Here is a 15,146-nt window from a genome sequence, read left to right on the forward strand (position 1 = left end):
TCATGCGCATGCCCAAGCATTCCAAGACCCTGTACCTGCATGCCGTTCAAAGCTACATCTGGAACCGCGTCGCTTCGTATCGTTATGAGCGCTTTGGGCGCAAGGCCGTGGCGGGCGATTTGGTGCATGCTCCTGCAGCCGCTGTTGGTGCCCCCGATGTCTTTGTGTGTGAACAAGATGGCAATCAGGTTAGCCCTATGCTCCCCAAATTTTTCATATTATCTGCTCTCGAGTCGATGTGTGTTTCGGGCTCAGGGAGGAGAGGTTTGCGAGTTTGATGCAATGCACAGCCGCTCTCAATGGTCCCTGCACTCACGTTGTTGGCATGAATTGACAATGTGTTTGGTGTTCCTGGACAGGTCCCCGTGCGTCGCTTGACAGCCGCCACCGCGGCTCAGTTTGACATTACCGAGGTCATCCTGCCGACGCCGGGCTTTGCCGTGATTTACCCGAGCAACGGTCAGTTTGACGACTCCATGCCATGCGTGTGGCGTCGCATGGCTGTGCCTCATGAATGCTGGATGCGTCTTGGTTGCGTTTGCCCATGTGCAGTGGCGACCATGTATGCTGATGTTGTGCAGGAGTTGGGTCTGACCTTGGAGCACTTTCATCGCACCTATGGCGACTTGCCGCTGTCGGGTGATTACCGCACATTGCTTGTCATGCCCAAGGATGTGGAGTGGTACGTTTCGGAGGTAGTGCATGCTGCCGTTCTGATCTCGCTTCCTCATCAAGAGTCGGGAGGCCAGCGCGACAGAGCTGCGCAAGAGGCCTTGCTTTGTCTCACTTTGATCTTTTTGGCACCCTTTCGCCTATTGCCACAATGGGGACTACGGGCTCACAGGGCTACGACGCGCTATGACACGGTGGAGGAGCCTTTGATCTGGTCTGACTTGGACTTGATGAAGCAGGGCCGCCCAACCTCGAGCTCCTTCAAGGAGAGCATCGTGCCACCGGTAGCCTCGGGCCAGTATGGTGCCCTCTTGTTGCAGCTTTCCCTGCCCTCTTCGACGTATGCCACCATGGCCCTGCGCGAATTGACGCGCATGCGCACCGACCCGTCTCACCAGGTTCGTGCACCCATGAATCATGGGCGCGGTGGGGGCATGGTCAAGCGTCAACGCCTCTCTTATTGCAACGTGTGGTTTAGATGACACTCAACGTGGGCGGGGCGCCCAGTGCCAAGCGGGTCAAGGCGGCCCAGGATGACCAACCTGGGCTTTGGACCGCTCTTCGCACCAACTGCTCCATCCAGTAGAGCCCAAAGTTAAAAGCCGAGGCGAGCACGCTACCAAGTGTCATACCTTTTGAATGTGCAAAAAAACATAAGACAAACACTGACGAGCGAACCGTAGAATTCCAGCAAGTGGCCATCAAGAATGATTGCAAACGGCAGCCAGATTGCCGAGCAGGGATGCCGGCAGGTCAGAGAAAGCGAAGGAAGCAGGCCTGGTTGAACAGGAAAATCAAACTCAGGGCAGGATTGGCTCTGCATTCAAAATCAAAAGTGATACCTTTGTGTCTCTCGGGTGGTTGTCAACCGAGAAAAAGGGCGGTCAATGACGACACTGGCCATTGACCGAAAGGCCTCACCCCCCAAGGCCCCTCACGTCCCTGACATTGCCAGCCCCCAACAACAACCATGACCCAAAGCCACCTCCCGCCAGGCGTCGCCACTGCCATTTGATCCTCAACTCTTGCCTTTTGCTGTGGGGTCTCTCTCTTTTGCTTTTCTCTGTTTGCCTGCTCTCTCTCTCTCTCTCTTTTCTTCATCTTGATGCTATTCAACACGCAGTCTCTCTCTCTCTGTCTCTCTCTGTCTCTCTCTGCCTTTCTGTCTCTCTGTCTCTCTCTCTCTCTCTGTGTGTCTCTCTCTCTCTGTGTCTCTCTCTCTGTCTCTCTGTCTCTCAAACTCTCTCTCAAACTCTCTGTCTCTCTGTCTCTGTCTCTGTCTCTGTCTCTCTGTCTCTGTCTCTGTCTCTCTGTCTCTCTGTCTCTCTGTCTCTCTCGCTCTCTCTCTCTCAGTCAGTCATTTGTGTCGTTGTCAGTGGCTCTTTCTTTCTCTCTCTCTGTGTCTTGTTCACTGTTCAAGGAAGAAAAAAAAGCTTTTTGGAGCCAAAAGGGCAGGAGCGGGATTGAAGCGACGCCTCACACACGTCGGCAGGATGGCGACGCTTGAGGAAGCCATGGATGTGGCCCAGGTATGTTCATGATATAATGCATGGCCCAGAACTCGGCATCTCTCCTTGACGGCCGTTTTGAGTCCACTGCCCTCGAGGCGGGAGGGGATTTATGTATTTTGAGTGTGTTTGTAACTGGCGTGGCACCCCAACCTGGACCGCCGGTTGCTCTGTGGCTGTGGTCTGTGCAACTGGCCGCGCCTGCATTGGTACGCTGACCTGCTCTGTTCGGCTCTTTGCTTTGCCTTGGAAACAGGATGGCGAGGTCTTGGACCAGGAAGTTCTCAACATGTCGGCTGAGGACATTATGATGCGCGTTCGTCTACTGGATGACGAGTGCAAGGTTGGTTGGGACGGTTTGCCAAACTCAGCCCCCTGACCTCGCTCCACAAACCACAAACCGTTGGGCAAGAGGACATCCCTAGTCGCAGTTACTGTGCTTCTACCTCGTGTTCGCGCGCTCACTTTGGGCCCCACGGTCTTGCGCTTTTTTTTTTTGGTTCCGACTCCACCTTGGTCATCTGTTCAGATCATGCGCAGCGAAATCTCCATGATGGAGCATGAGACCCTTACCATGCGTGACAGCATCAAGGTAGGCTTCACCACCCCCGTTTTGCTGTCCACTGCTGCCCATGTGCTGGTCTCTCCTCTGTCTCCACTGGCATCATTAGGCAGAGCCTTGCCTGCCTTTGCTTTCTTGCCTCCGCTCCCTTTTTTTTTTTTACACGTAAATTTGCTCATCTTGCACGCAACCCCGCACGCTGCGCCTCCAGGGCAACGAAGAAAAAATCAAAATGCACCGCCAACTGCCCTACCTCGTTTCCAACATTGTTGAGCTGCTCGATCAAGAGGAAGAAGAGGTTGGTCCCTGGCAAACTTGCCGACCACCAACGAACAGTCAGCCTCGCTCATGCATGTGACAAACTGCGCTCTTCAGGAGCAAGTCGGCGCCGCCGCCGATGCCGACGCCCAACGCAAGGGCAAATGCACCGTCATCAAGACTTCCACGCGCCAGGTATCAAGCTGGCCTCAACCGCTGAGATCCACAGCCTCCACGCTTGCCCGTCGCTGTTGACTGACGCATGCCATCATCTGCCAATTCTTGCTCTATGTATGCAGACGATTTTCTTGCCATCAACGGGTCTTGTCGAAGAGGCCAAGCTCAAGCCTGGAGACCTGATTGTACGTCACGTCTGAAAATTCCTCGACCACGTCTCCTTGGGAAAGCCGCTCTTTTCGTTGCATGAAACGTCATACTTGAATACTGCGCGGGCGGGGGTGAACGCGCTTGGCACTGACGTCTTTTCCTTCTTTTTCCTCTTTTGCAGGGCGTCAACAAAGACTCTTACTTGATCCTTGACACCCTTCCACCAGAGTAAGCGGCGGGTGTCCATGGACTATGGGGCCGCTGCTGTCGATCGACCAAGCTCATGCACTGGTTTCGTGCTGCACTAGGTATGACTCTCGTGTCAAAGCCATGGAGGTCGATGAGAAGCCCACCGAAAAGTACACCGACATTGGTGGTCTGGACAAGCAGATTCAAGAGGTGCGTTCATGATGAAAACCTGGCTCAACCCTTCAGCTCGCGAGTCCCTGCATTGGCCTTTATGGTCTCATGTGTCTGTGCCGCCCAATAGCTCGTTGAAGCCATTGTGCTCCCCATCACACACAAGGAAGCCTACAAGAACATTGGCATCCGGCCGCCCAAGGGCTGCCTGATGTACGGCCCCCCCGGCACCGGTATGTCGCTGGCAGTTGAATAGCAGAGCATTCATCTCTTGCACCGTGGACTGGCTTTTCAAAGCCTCTTCTCCCTTTCCCCCCCTTGAACATGCACTTTGTTCTCCTATGCCTCTCGTCAAGACAGTTTTTGTTGTTAACATGTGCTCTTCCTATAGGCAAAACCTTGATGGCGCGCGCGTGCGCGGCCGACTGCAATGCCACATTTCTGAAGCTGGCAGGCCCGCAGCTCGTGCAAATGTTCATTGGCGACGGTGCCAAGCTTGTTCGCGATGCCTTTGCCCTGGCCAAGGAGAAGCAGCCCGCCATTATCTTCATCGATGAGCTGGATGCCATTGGCACTAAGCGCTTTGACAGCGAAAAGGCCGGTGACCGTGAGGTGCAGCGCACCATGCTGGAACTGCTCAACCAGCTTGATGGCTTCCAGCCCAATGACGAGATCAAGGTCATTGCAGCCACCAACCGTATCGACATTCTTGACCCGGCCCTGTTGCGCTCTGGTCAGTCGCTTGCTGGTTTCTACACGGTCTTGGAGCTGCTCGCACCGACTTTTGGTCAAACTAGACATGTCATTGCCAATTGTCACCCCCAACCCTGGGTCTCTCATTTGCGTCCCATGACCTTCTTGGTGTTCTTCGCAGGGCGCCTGGATCGCAAGATTGAATTTCCCCACCCCGACGAAGCAGCTCGTGCGCGCATCATGCAAATCCACTCACGGAAAATGAACGTCAAGTGAGCCTTTGGCCGTTGCCCCCACCCCTTTGCTGAGTTGCTACAGTGGTGCCCGTGGACCATCTCATCGTCGTCATGTTCCCGAACCCATCCGACAGCCCTGATGTCAACTTTCAAGAGCTGGCCCGATGCACTGACGACTTTAACGGTGCTCAGTGCAAGGCCGTTTGCGTCGAGGCTGTACGTATCGGCACGCCTTCGCCCTCTCGCTTCACGTGCCCTTGTTTCGCAACGGATGGTGCCCTTACCACTTGGCGTCCGTGTTCCACAGGGTATGATTGCTCTGCGTAACGAAAAGACGGAGGTGCATCACGAGGACTACATGGAGGCCATCCTGGAAGTGCAGGCAAAGAAGAAGAAGGATCTCCAGTACTACGCGTAGGCACGAAGCCGCCCTTGGAAAGTGCCCGTCTCTTTTTTTTTCTCTCTCTTTGCTCTCGGTTGCTGGTACAGTTTGATTGCACAGGCAATTCGCTCACCGCTCAGCGGTGTACCGCCCATCAATTTGGACATGGCCACGTCAAAATTGAAACTGTAAATGCCACTATTGTATGCAAGAATCAAACGCGTGTCGATTGCACACGAGTGCGTGCTGGTAGACCCGCAGCTGTGCGTGTCATGGGCGCGTATGCCTGGAATGGCGGCTATTCACGCCGCTGGCGTACGATATGCTCTGCATGATCGTCCAACCAATGTATCTGGTTCTACACGTGGGAATAAAAATCCAAAAAAAAAAAAAAATAAATAAAATAAAATTGGGGTGTGCCACGAGTTTGGAAGGGGCCAAATTGCTCTTGTTTTAAGCAAGCCGAACGAGCACCCATCGAGCCGTACCTTGCCGGATGCTGTAAGTCGGGCCAACAACCGAGCGCTGCAGCTGGCGCGCCAGGCCCAAAGATCCACGCTCCAGCCCGCCTCAAGCAAGCGGTCCACGACCTGTGAGCAGGGGCGAATAAGCCCCGCAAAGCAAGGTCAGCTTGTAAAATCAACCGAAGGATCATGCTGCATCAGCCGAGCGCGAGGGGTCAGACTTACCTGCGCAAAGGAGCTACCTTGTCCGGCTCGGTTATCGTTGCCATCGCCTGACACTAACACTAACCAGCCCGCCACACCGGCGACACCACAGTCACAGAGGGATAGAATGTGGCCGTGCAGCAGATCGTCAACATCAGCCTCCCCTTGACCCTGCTGTCGTCGCTCTGAGACGACATCCACGCCATAGTCTCTATTGAACAATAGACGGCATATTGCTCGCGTAAAGGTCACGCAGGGTCGCTCATGCTCGTTTTGGAAATGACATTTATATCCACAGCTGTGCTGTGGGGTGATGGTGTGACCCAAAGTCACTAATCGCAAAACCTGCGGATCAGAAGAACGTACCGTAGCTCATCCTGGTAGCGAAACGCCATTTGGGACCCCACCGCACAGGCTGTTTGAAATCCTCCAGGATGTGCTGTGAGCAGCGCTTCGGCAAGGGCTGACCAGATCACTCGATGGTCCTGGTGATGAAGTCCTAAGCATGCCATCACCAGGGTAAAGGTTGATTACTCCAGGCACTGATGCCAAGGGGAAAGTCACGCTGGCAGAGAGTTTGCGCACCTTTATAGCCGGTATCCATTTTGGTTCCGACCTCAAGATTGGTCCAGTCAACTACAAGGTGTGACGTGCTCGTAGATTGCAAAAAAGATTTGCAGATCCGGCTGCGCTGCCGCTGCGCCGTGTGACGGGCTCTGCAAACGCCGCCGTGGGTCATCCATTTGAGAAGAGGCCATTCCGATTCTTTGCCGCAGCAGACGGATTTGAGCATCTGGCGGGGAACATACTTTTCCACCTTGGCTTGAATTTCTGCTTCCAAAGCGTTGAGCTGATGGGTCATACCGGTGAGCACAAGAAAGCTGGTTTGGTCATCGTAGCCCTTTGGTGCGTCTACCCGCACGTCCGGATAGGCTGTCTGCCATCTCTCCAGATGGCTTCGGCGCGGGCCGCACACATAGCCAAAAAATCTGGCAGCGGCAAGGAGCGGCAAAATGAGAAAATGACTCTTTCTCGCCATATTAAACAGCGGTCTGGTGCAAAGCTCAAGCACGCTTGAACTAGCGAAGGACGCCGTGGCAAGAAGCTCCGCACCGCGGCTCAATGTCAATGACACGCTGTTCCGTATCTGCTTTCGCTGCAAATGAGGGTGTCGGCGTGGCTTTCGGCTCTGTTTCGCTGGCCCTGGGATGTTTCGGTGCATCGACCATCGATCGTTCACGCCGAAAAGCCGCAACCTCGGCCTCCACCAAGGCCCGAAGCTCCTCATCCATGCTGGCGTCCAACTGTGACGGTGTCGTCGCCGTGCATGCAGGTAAGCTTTGCAAGTTTTTCAAGAAGAAGATAAAAAAATAAAAATGAAAAACAACAAAATCTGCGCCATCAAATCGAGTTTTTTTTTGCTTGTTTTTTTTTTATGTGACATCCTTCAAGATTTTGGATTGGTCGATTTGCGTTGCACACATGGGGCCACGCAAGGAGGGCATGTTCGAGGGATATAAACACAGACATCTTTCTGGCAACGAATCGAATGAGGCGCAGCTCTCAATCACTGCTCAGCAATGGAAGGGGACGACGCGGCAGTGACAATACAAACAAACAAAAATAAACATTACACAACAACAGGCCAACGCCACGAAAGGAAAAGGCGAGGCTATCATAGAAAAAAAAGGTGGGGCGTACATACCCCATGCAGTCAACTCGAACAAACAGTCGCGGAGAGCAGACACTCACAAATCCACACATGGAAGAGCACACATTTAAAACTTTTTTTTACTCGCGTGGTTGCGAATCGGAGCCGCGCGACAGGCGTCGCATTGTTGCACGGGTCAGGCGGAGAGGCTCTGGCGAGGATGACCGTTGTGGTGTTGGCACCGAGTTGGATCGACGCTGTAGCCGGGTGCAAGGAGGATGTTGGTGCATGAGTGAATGCGGATTGCCATGGGCCCCAAGTATAATGAGGGGCCCGCTATGCTGGCTCTGGCTCGAGGGGGTAAATTCACATACCCGACAGACTCGACGGGGGGCAGGGGTACCGGTGCTTGGGGAAGTGGCAATTCTGGCCTCGTTGCCGGAGGTCATGGACGTTGAGTCTACGCTAGGGTGGCGACGCTTTGCAAGGCGTTCACCAGAATCAGATGACGCCTCGGAAGCTTCGTGCACACCGCCTGACATGGCCTGCAAATCGGGAAAAAAAAAAATAAAATAAAAAAATAAAAAAAATGAGCAAGCAGCACAATTAATGCCTCAGCCACGCCAGCTTGTCTTTTGTTGTTCAATCGTACTGACACAATTCCGTTTCACTTACCGTGAAGGGGGTGGATGCACAGAACAAGTCGTTTGAGTGGTAATCGTTTGTCGTAGAAAGAGTAAAGAGAAAGTTGGGTGGTGACGGGGCGCGCAGAAATGGATCCTCCAATAACGGAGCGGGGGCTTCTGGACGTTGACTGGGCAGTGCTGCCTCCACGGAAGCAAAACGTGGTTCAAGTGGGGCGAATGGAGCAAAGGGGAGCTCTCGCACCGTCGACGCGGGCGAAGATGACAGTGCTTGGACGCCTCCTTGAGCTGTGAGGCCCGAACGGGTGGCCGGGCGTGGAGATGTTAGGCGCGAGGTTGATGGGCGTTCGGGCGGCTGGTGATGGGGACGATGGCGGAGGGAACGGCGTCTGGTGATGCGCAAACGGACGCGAGTCTCGTTTGGCGAAAAAGGCTCCGCGTTGGTTGTGGTCATGGTCGTGGTTGAGGAGGAGGAGGAGGAGGAGGAGGCGGCGGCGGCAGCAGCGGTGGCCGTAGAGGTGACACCGCCAATCGGTGTCGTGGTGGGCGGTGTTGTCGCTGTTGTCGCTGAGCTTGAGCGCTGATCGGGGCTCGGCAAGCGGTCAGCCAGCGCATTGCGCAGGAAGCTGGCAAAGTCAAAGCGGCCCTCTATCGCTGGGATCGAGGGCATACCGACTTGCGATTCCGCTTCAGCTTGGGCAGATGGGTTTGAGGCCGGGGTTGAGCGAGAAAACCGACGGGGAGCACTTGCGTTGCGCCGTGCAAACATGCGGGCTTGAGCTTCGCGACTGTTTTCTCTGATGCGGTTTCGAAGTCGGGAAATTCGTTGCTGGGTCGCAGACGGCGTGGTAGATTCGGCTTCGGCATCGGGTCCATGACCCTGAAAGGCCATGACGAGGTGTGGAGCACCATCATTGCTGTCGCTTTCCCGGATGAGAAAAGAAGGGGGCATGGCCGCGCCAAAAAACAACATTTGCATTCTTAAAAAACCACGGACAGGGGATTGAGGGAGGAACAGATGAAAGAAAAAAAAAAAAAAAAAAAAAAAAAAAAAAAAAAAAAAAAAAAAAAAAAAAAAAAAAAAAAAAAGAGCGAGTGAGGGGAGGGGGAGAAAACGAGGCCAACGACGGGGGAGGGTGGGTTCAAACGTACAGTAAGTTGGGCAGACCCAAGTCCACTTGGCGCCGACGTTCGGCGCGGCTTTCGAGGAATGCGGGCCAAGGGGTAGAGTCGAGCGACTTGGAATGGCCTGCCGTGTCAAAGTAGTTGATGACCGCCAGTTCGGCGCGACAAAGGGGGCAGGTGGCGCTGAGCGAGTGCGCATGCTGCCAGGCACAGTCGTGGTGAAAGATATGGTGACACTTTAGCTCAACGTGATCTCGCTCGCAGAGCACATCATAACAGATGACGCAATTGTCAGTCTTGGGATCATTTGTGGGGGCCATGGATGGGGGCTTGGAAGGAGTTGCATTGGCAGAAGACGACGCCATTTCGACGGGTAGCGGTGTTGATCTTGTTTCAAAGCCGTAGCAACTGCTTGGAGGGAAGGGAGAAACGGAGAGAACCGCTGCAAGGATGGCAGCAATCAACTTGGTGCGACGGCTGTCCAATGCCGGTCTTCTTCTTGGTCGATAACCTCTCCGCCAAGCGTTGCTTGCTTTTGCGCACAGCGACGCCAGCAACGTCAATGACAGCGACAATGGCAGCAACACAACACAAACACCCACACAATGTGGAGAAGAGCGTTCGGCCTGAAAGCTGCTTTAGCTCAAGTCGGCAAAGAGGCTCGGGTACCGACGGCGGCGGCGGCGGCGGCGGCGGCCACCACGTGAAGCGCAGCGGTGGCGGTACGAGTCGTGCGGAACGTTGTGAGCACGGTCAAGCGCAAGCATTGCAATTCCGGCCTCGCACCATTCAAGTTGCAAGCGAAGAAGCAAGAATGGGATAAGGGCAGCCGAAGCAGAGCCAAGAGCGCAAAGTCTCAGCGATTACAAAAGGCAGGTCCAAGACGTAGAAGAAGAAGAAGAAGAAGAAGAGGAGTGGTATTTGCCGACCAATACCCGGGACTGGCGCGGCGCGGCGCGGCGCACACAAGACGCGCCAGGCGGAGAAGAAGGTGCTCGTATTGTTTACCTCCAAGAGGGCGCGTCCACCCACAATACAAAACCGAGCGCTCTCACAATCAGCAGCGCGGTGTCCACCGACAAGAATTGCTGTGCTGGAATGGATTAGCCAAGAGCCAAGGGCCAAGGGCCAAGAGCCAAGACCGTGACACACCGTGCAAAAAACTGATCAACCCGACTGCCAAAAAACAAATGAGAGAGAGAGAGAGAGAGAGAGAGAGAGAGAGAGAAATAAAGCACAACTACCACATGAGAGAGAGAGAGACAGAGAGAGAGAAAGGTATCAACAGCAACAAGAGACAAACAAAACAAAACAAAACTAAACAAGGGGGTAATTGTTGACATTTGAGAGGTTAATGCAGAATTATAATTCTACATAACGGTAATCACCTTCACGTAATATACGGTACATGTAGAGAAGATGCAGCAGCGCATGTTGCTCCTGCACATCACGGCTCCTCTGCGATGAGCAGCTATAAAGTTTTACCATGTCAATAATCACACTTTAAAACTATAAAAGTGTGAAACAAGACTCACTCTGATCAACATTGTAACAAAGCGCTTACCTGTAATACGTCGCGAGTTACCTGTGCGCGTTACTGCAACCGTGGATGGAAATTCAGTAGGCGAATGCAGTGACCTGTCATTTTTCATGTCCATGTCAGCTCGCAATGACTTGGCTGGCGGTCGCAAAGCAGATGAGCGACGGAGTGGCGGGCAGCAAGGGTGGAACAAACTCGCAACAAACTCAATTGGGGGCGGTGATGACGACCCTGCGACTCGCTTTATAAACCAAGACGCGAGCCAGCGCACAAGTTAATCATAGGATGCTCAGACAATTCACAAATCTGCTCGCCTCAACATGGCGACAATCACTCAATACTTTTAGATTCGTCCACAGAATGGTCGACTTAAAACTCAAATTCCTTTTGCATCCAAAAGGAGCCCGTGCCGTGTCCCACAGCCGAGGACAAGAGGGGTGGCGAGGAGGCCGCTGTCGTAACAGTGGGTAAGCGATGGTTGGTGCCCGAATAGAACGCATCATCATCATCATCACCGCCATCATCACCCCCATTGACCAGGTCATACTCAACCTCGCCGTCCATGTCCCATGAGGCGTCGGCCTCCGCACCTTCCTCCTCCGCCTCGGCCAGGTCGTGCACCTGCGTGCCATACAGCGGGTTGCGTCGATGCACGCCCATGGCCAACGCCGTGTCGTAGATCGAGTCCCGGCCAAAGCGATTGTAAACCGACTCGCGTTGCTGAATCTGCAGCTCTTGCAGCTCGTGGTAGTTGGCCACAAACGCATCCAAAGCCTGGCGCTCCTCGCCCAGGCGCACGGCGTTGAGCGTGGGGTGCAGACGTTCACCCAAGCCCACGCCCGTGCCTCCAAACTGGTTGACAAAGCGGCCCAGCGCCTCCTCCACAGCCGCCGCCCGGGGACGCAATGCCGCGTCGCCCGTCCAACAGTGGTGTAGCAAACGATACACCTCACTCGGGCATCCCCGTGGCTGTCCTGGCCGCGTACCTCGCGCAACCTGCTCCTGCAGCTCCTGCACGTGAAGTTCCGAGTAAGGCGAGCGGCCCGCAATCAACTGCCACACCAATACCCCCAGCGCCCAGACATCGCTGGCCTCGCTAAAACACTTCTTCTCCTGATTAAACGTCTCTGGGGCCAGAAACCGCATATTCAACCGCAAACGCTCGCGAAGCACATGGTGGCGCGTGCCCCGATCATAGGGCTGCGCACTGCTAAAATCTGAGAGCATGATCAAATTGCCTTGCCCCAAACTACACGTCTCCAAGCTCAGGCCCAGGTAAACGAGCTCGCGCCGCGCCAGATATTCCAGCCCACTGGCCACTTGCCGCCCCAGGACCAGCGCGTCCGCCAGCGTCACTGTCACACGCTTGGCACGACACGCCGTCAGCACGTGATGCAAGGGCCCATACAGCGCGTGTGTCTCCATGTAGAGCCACGGTCGCTGAAGGAGACTCACGCCCAGCAGGCGTGGGATGTTGGGGTGATCCAGCTGCAACAACATCGAGCAGTGACGCAAGGCCAGATCCTGTTCCAGCTTGCCAGGCTCGAGGGCCATCACCGTGGCCGTGGCCAGCTCATACTCAAGATTAGCCACAGACACCTCTTCGGCGTCCAAGTGCCGATCGTCCAGCAGTGAGTTGAGCACGGCTACGAGGTGACATCCTCCAAAGCGCCCCATGCCCAACGAGGTGACGGGTGTCACAAAGAGTCGATCCACCTCACGCGCCAATAATGTGGGCGGTACGGCGGCGACGTCTTCAGGGGCGTCGCGTCCCGCCACGAGCGGGTTGCCCTCGTTCTCCTCCTGCAATAAACGCACGCGCCTCAACTGCTCCAGAAGTGCATCGGCCGCACCTCGAGCTAGCCGAAAAATGTGACATACGCTGTGGTCGACCTGAGAATTGCGCTCCACAATGCCCAGCACTACGGGCTCATGCTCATCACCCGCCCTTGTCATGGAGTCTTGCTGCGGCGCGTCCCCATTCACATGAAAGCAGTGGTGGCCCACGAGCACGGGAAGTGCTATGCTGGCGCGCACCATGCGGGTGCGCAAATCCAAGGCTCGAGCACCCTGTGCGTTCACGACCAAATGGATGGGACTGCCATATTCTTCAGAGGTTGCCGCGTTGCCTCGGGCCTCAGCAGCGCGCTGTTGCATGCTCTGTGATGCCCGTGTCCACACACAAACGCAACCGAATGTACAAAGGGGTATGAACGGACGGTTGGGCAGTCAGTCTGGCGATGAGACAATCCAAACCATGCACGGGACAGCCGTCTCGTCTCCTCCAAAAGACAATCAACATCTCCGGCGTTGAGAATGCGACCAACCTGGTAGCGACTAGAGAGCTTGGCATAGGCTTTTGTCACGGCATGAGGAATATCTGCCGACAGGCAGGTCATTTGTCCTAGGAAGTGCGCGTCAGCCATGGTGGCATTGGCCGTCAAGACGGTGCCCGCGGGTGCTTCTGGTGCCGCCTCTGCACCATTGACGCGCCACCGCGCCATCCGCGCCCCGATGCCGAGCTAACCACGCGAAAGAACCAAGACAAGGCCAGTTCAGGTCAGCCACGCTGGTCAGACACACCGGACAAAACGCCAACCCCGTTTTTATTCCTGCCAGAGTCGGACCGGCCCTGCGTCTCAGTTTGTCTGTGGGGTTACATGAGCGTTCCTACCCACCCGGAGCATGAAAAATCGGAAGACATGCTCGGATTTGCTTTTGGCATAAAATGCATGCACCAAGGCCGGGGCCGTACTTGTGTCCAAGCTGCATCGGACGAGAAGAGACCGAGAATCGAGAATGAGCGAGGTGCGGCGGTTGTGTAACATGCATGAAAACTGGGGTGCCCGTCAGCAGCACGAGCACAGATGAAGTCGATGGGCACGTACAAGGTGATAATGCCTTCCTTAGTGATGCTCGCCCAGGTGATGGTGGCAGCTGGGATGTTTACGAGAGAAGCGTTGGTATGTTTGCCCAGCATGACCAGTGTACCTGCATGAAGCTCAAGGGTCACCTAGATCCCCAGATGAGAACAGAAGAACGCAAAGCGAAAAGAAGAAAAAGAAAAAAGTCCATCATTTTATGTTAGCATGTCCAAGTAGCATGGCCGGCTGAGGCGTCGCTGGATGTTCCAAAAGGTGGCCAGGGGTGTGTATAAACAGACCTTGACAACCTTGCGGCGCTCAAGGAGAGCGCTCGCCACATCATCAGCCAGAAGACCCTCGCCTGTGGTAGACTCGGTGGGAAATGAGCCCAGGTAGCGCACACTTTTGAAGACTGCCACAGAACTCGAGTTGTGTCGGTCGGCCATGGTGGCCGGTGGTGGATGCCAGTGAGCTCAAGAAGACGAGGGTGATCGAGACAGCAGTTGACGAATAAAGCTGTGCCTGCAGGAATATAATGCAATGATGTGCAGGGATGGCTTTAATGCAGACTTGTTGCCGGCTGGTGATGGAAAATGCTGCGGCTGTTTGTCGGTCGGAAGTCTACTTGTCAAGGGTGCATCCGGATATATGCAAGCCCAAACTCAAACTCGTCGGAATTGACGGGTTGTGGCCGCGCAGAGATGGGAGAAAGCCGAGGCTTTTGCCAGGTGCGTCCCCTTAAATATTGCCCAGGGGCATTGGCAGGGCAGGCAGAGGACAATGGGAGGCGAGAGGTGGCGGTGGGTCGGGGCCCTTGTGGTTCGTGGGGCCCGAGTTGAGTGTCACATGCAAGTTGGGTGCCACTTTGCTGCCCATCCACAACTCTTGTTGGATCTTTGCACAAGTGAACGGTTGGGATGCGCGGGAATACAGGGTAAGAAGGCTGCAGGCACGGGGCCGGGCAGGTTTCCTTGTTTGGAGTTGGCGGCCTGCCAACCACACAGGCCAGACAACCGATGAGCGATGCGTGGTGGAAGCGCTTGCAGGGTGTGAACAGTCTCAGGCAAGCGCAAAGGGAAGCACCACCAATTCCCCGTGAGTTAAAAGGATGAGTTGGGGCGCTTCACTTTGTGGGGCCATCGCCACCGGATCGGCACGCACCCAAGACGATGGCAGACAACTCTGCAGAAGAGGAGAAAAAAAAAAGAAAAAGGAAAAACAACTGCCAGCCACGGTGTATTTTTCATTGGACGAATGAGACATGGCATCGGGAGCGGTGAGGGAACCTCACGCGCTGGTGTGTCAGGGGGGATGAGCGGAGGAGGAGTACGGCTCGAGTCATCCACAACAGTTGTATGTGTGGTATTTTGCGCCAAATGTCCGCGACTCCCCCTACTTGCATGCATGCAAGCAATTTAGACTTGGTGGCAAACAGTTGTTTTGTTTTGTCAGCTTCGTTGTCAGACGTCTCAAAAGAGAAGAAGTCGCAGATATGAAAGGAAATGCAGAACGCAAACAGCTGTCAAAGGCACAACAAACGTTTACCGAGGTGAAGAAGATGAAGCTAAAATGATTAAAGTAGCAGACCGTTACTTTCAAAAAACATAAATCCGGATTTTGAATTTCGTGTTTTCTTCAGCATGGGGTCGCCTTGGG

General features: G+C 54.7%; 3 protein-coding genes across 3 annotated transcripts; 1 reads left to right on the top strand and 2 right to left on the bottom strand.

Annotated features, from left to right (window-relative positions):
• Positions 1–2: 2 nt before the first annotated feature.
• MONBRDRAFT_35277 (uncharacterized protein) lies at positions 3–5,195 on the top strand (the record flags this gene model as incomplete). Its single annotated transcript, XM_001749075.1, has 13 exons — positions 3–188; positions 2,437–2,523; positions 2,710–2,772; positions 2,954–3,040; positions 3,118–3,195; positions 3,300–3,362; positions 3,509–3,555; positions 3,636–3,726; positions 3,818–3,920; positions 4,079–4,420; positions 4,562–4,652; positions 4,751–4,832; positions 4,924–5,195. The coding sequence occupies 13 exons, from the start codon at positions 3–5 to the stop codon at positions 5,032–5,034; spliced, it is 1,431 nt and encodes a 476-aa protein (XP_001749127.1). The 3' UTR covers positions 5,035–5,195.
• Positions 5,196–5,486: 291 nt separating this feature from the next.
• MONBRDRAFT_11303 (uncharacterized protein) lies at positions 5,487–9,451 on the bottom strand (the record flags this gene model as incomplete). Its single annotated transcript, XM_001749161.1, has 8 exons — positions 5,487–5,588; positions 5,688–5,877; positions 6,033–6,165; positions 6,252–6,655; positions 6,780–6,970; positions 7,692–7,862; positions 7,993–8,941; positions 9,114–9,451. Coding segments are annotated over 8 exons (2,478 nt in total), but the record flags the coding sequence as incomplete, so codon positions are not given.
• A 1,544-nt stretch (positions 9,452–10,995) lies between these two features.
• On the bottom strand, positions 10,996–13,936 carry MONBRDRAFT_11304 (uncharacterized protein; the record flags this gene model as incomplete). The annotated part of the gene is made up of 3 exons (XM_001749162.1): positions 10,996–12,786; positions 12,954–13,148; positions 13,790–13,936. The coding sequence occupies 3 exons, from the start codon at positions 13,934–13,936 to the stop codon at positions 10,996–10,998; spliced, it is 2,133 nt and encodes a 710-aa protein (XP_001749214.1).
• Between the last annotated feature and the right edge of the window lie 1,210 nt (positions 13,937–15,146).

The sequence above is a fragment of the Monosiga brevicollis genome, genomic scaffold, assembly GCF_000002865.3.
Source record: "Monosiga brevicollis MX1 MONBRscaffold_28 genomic scaffold, whole genome shotgun sequence".
Lineage (NCBI taxonomy): Eukaryota > Choanoflagellata > Craspedida > Salpingoecidae > Monosiga > Monosiga brevicollis.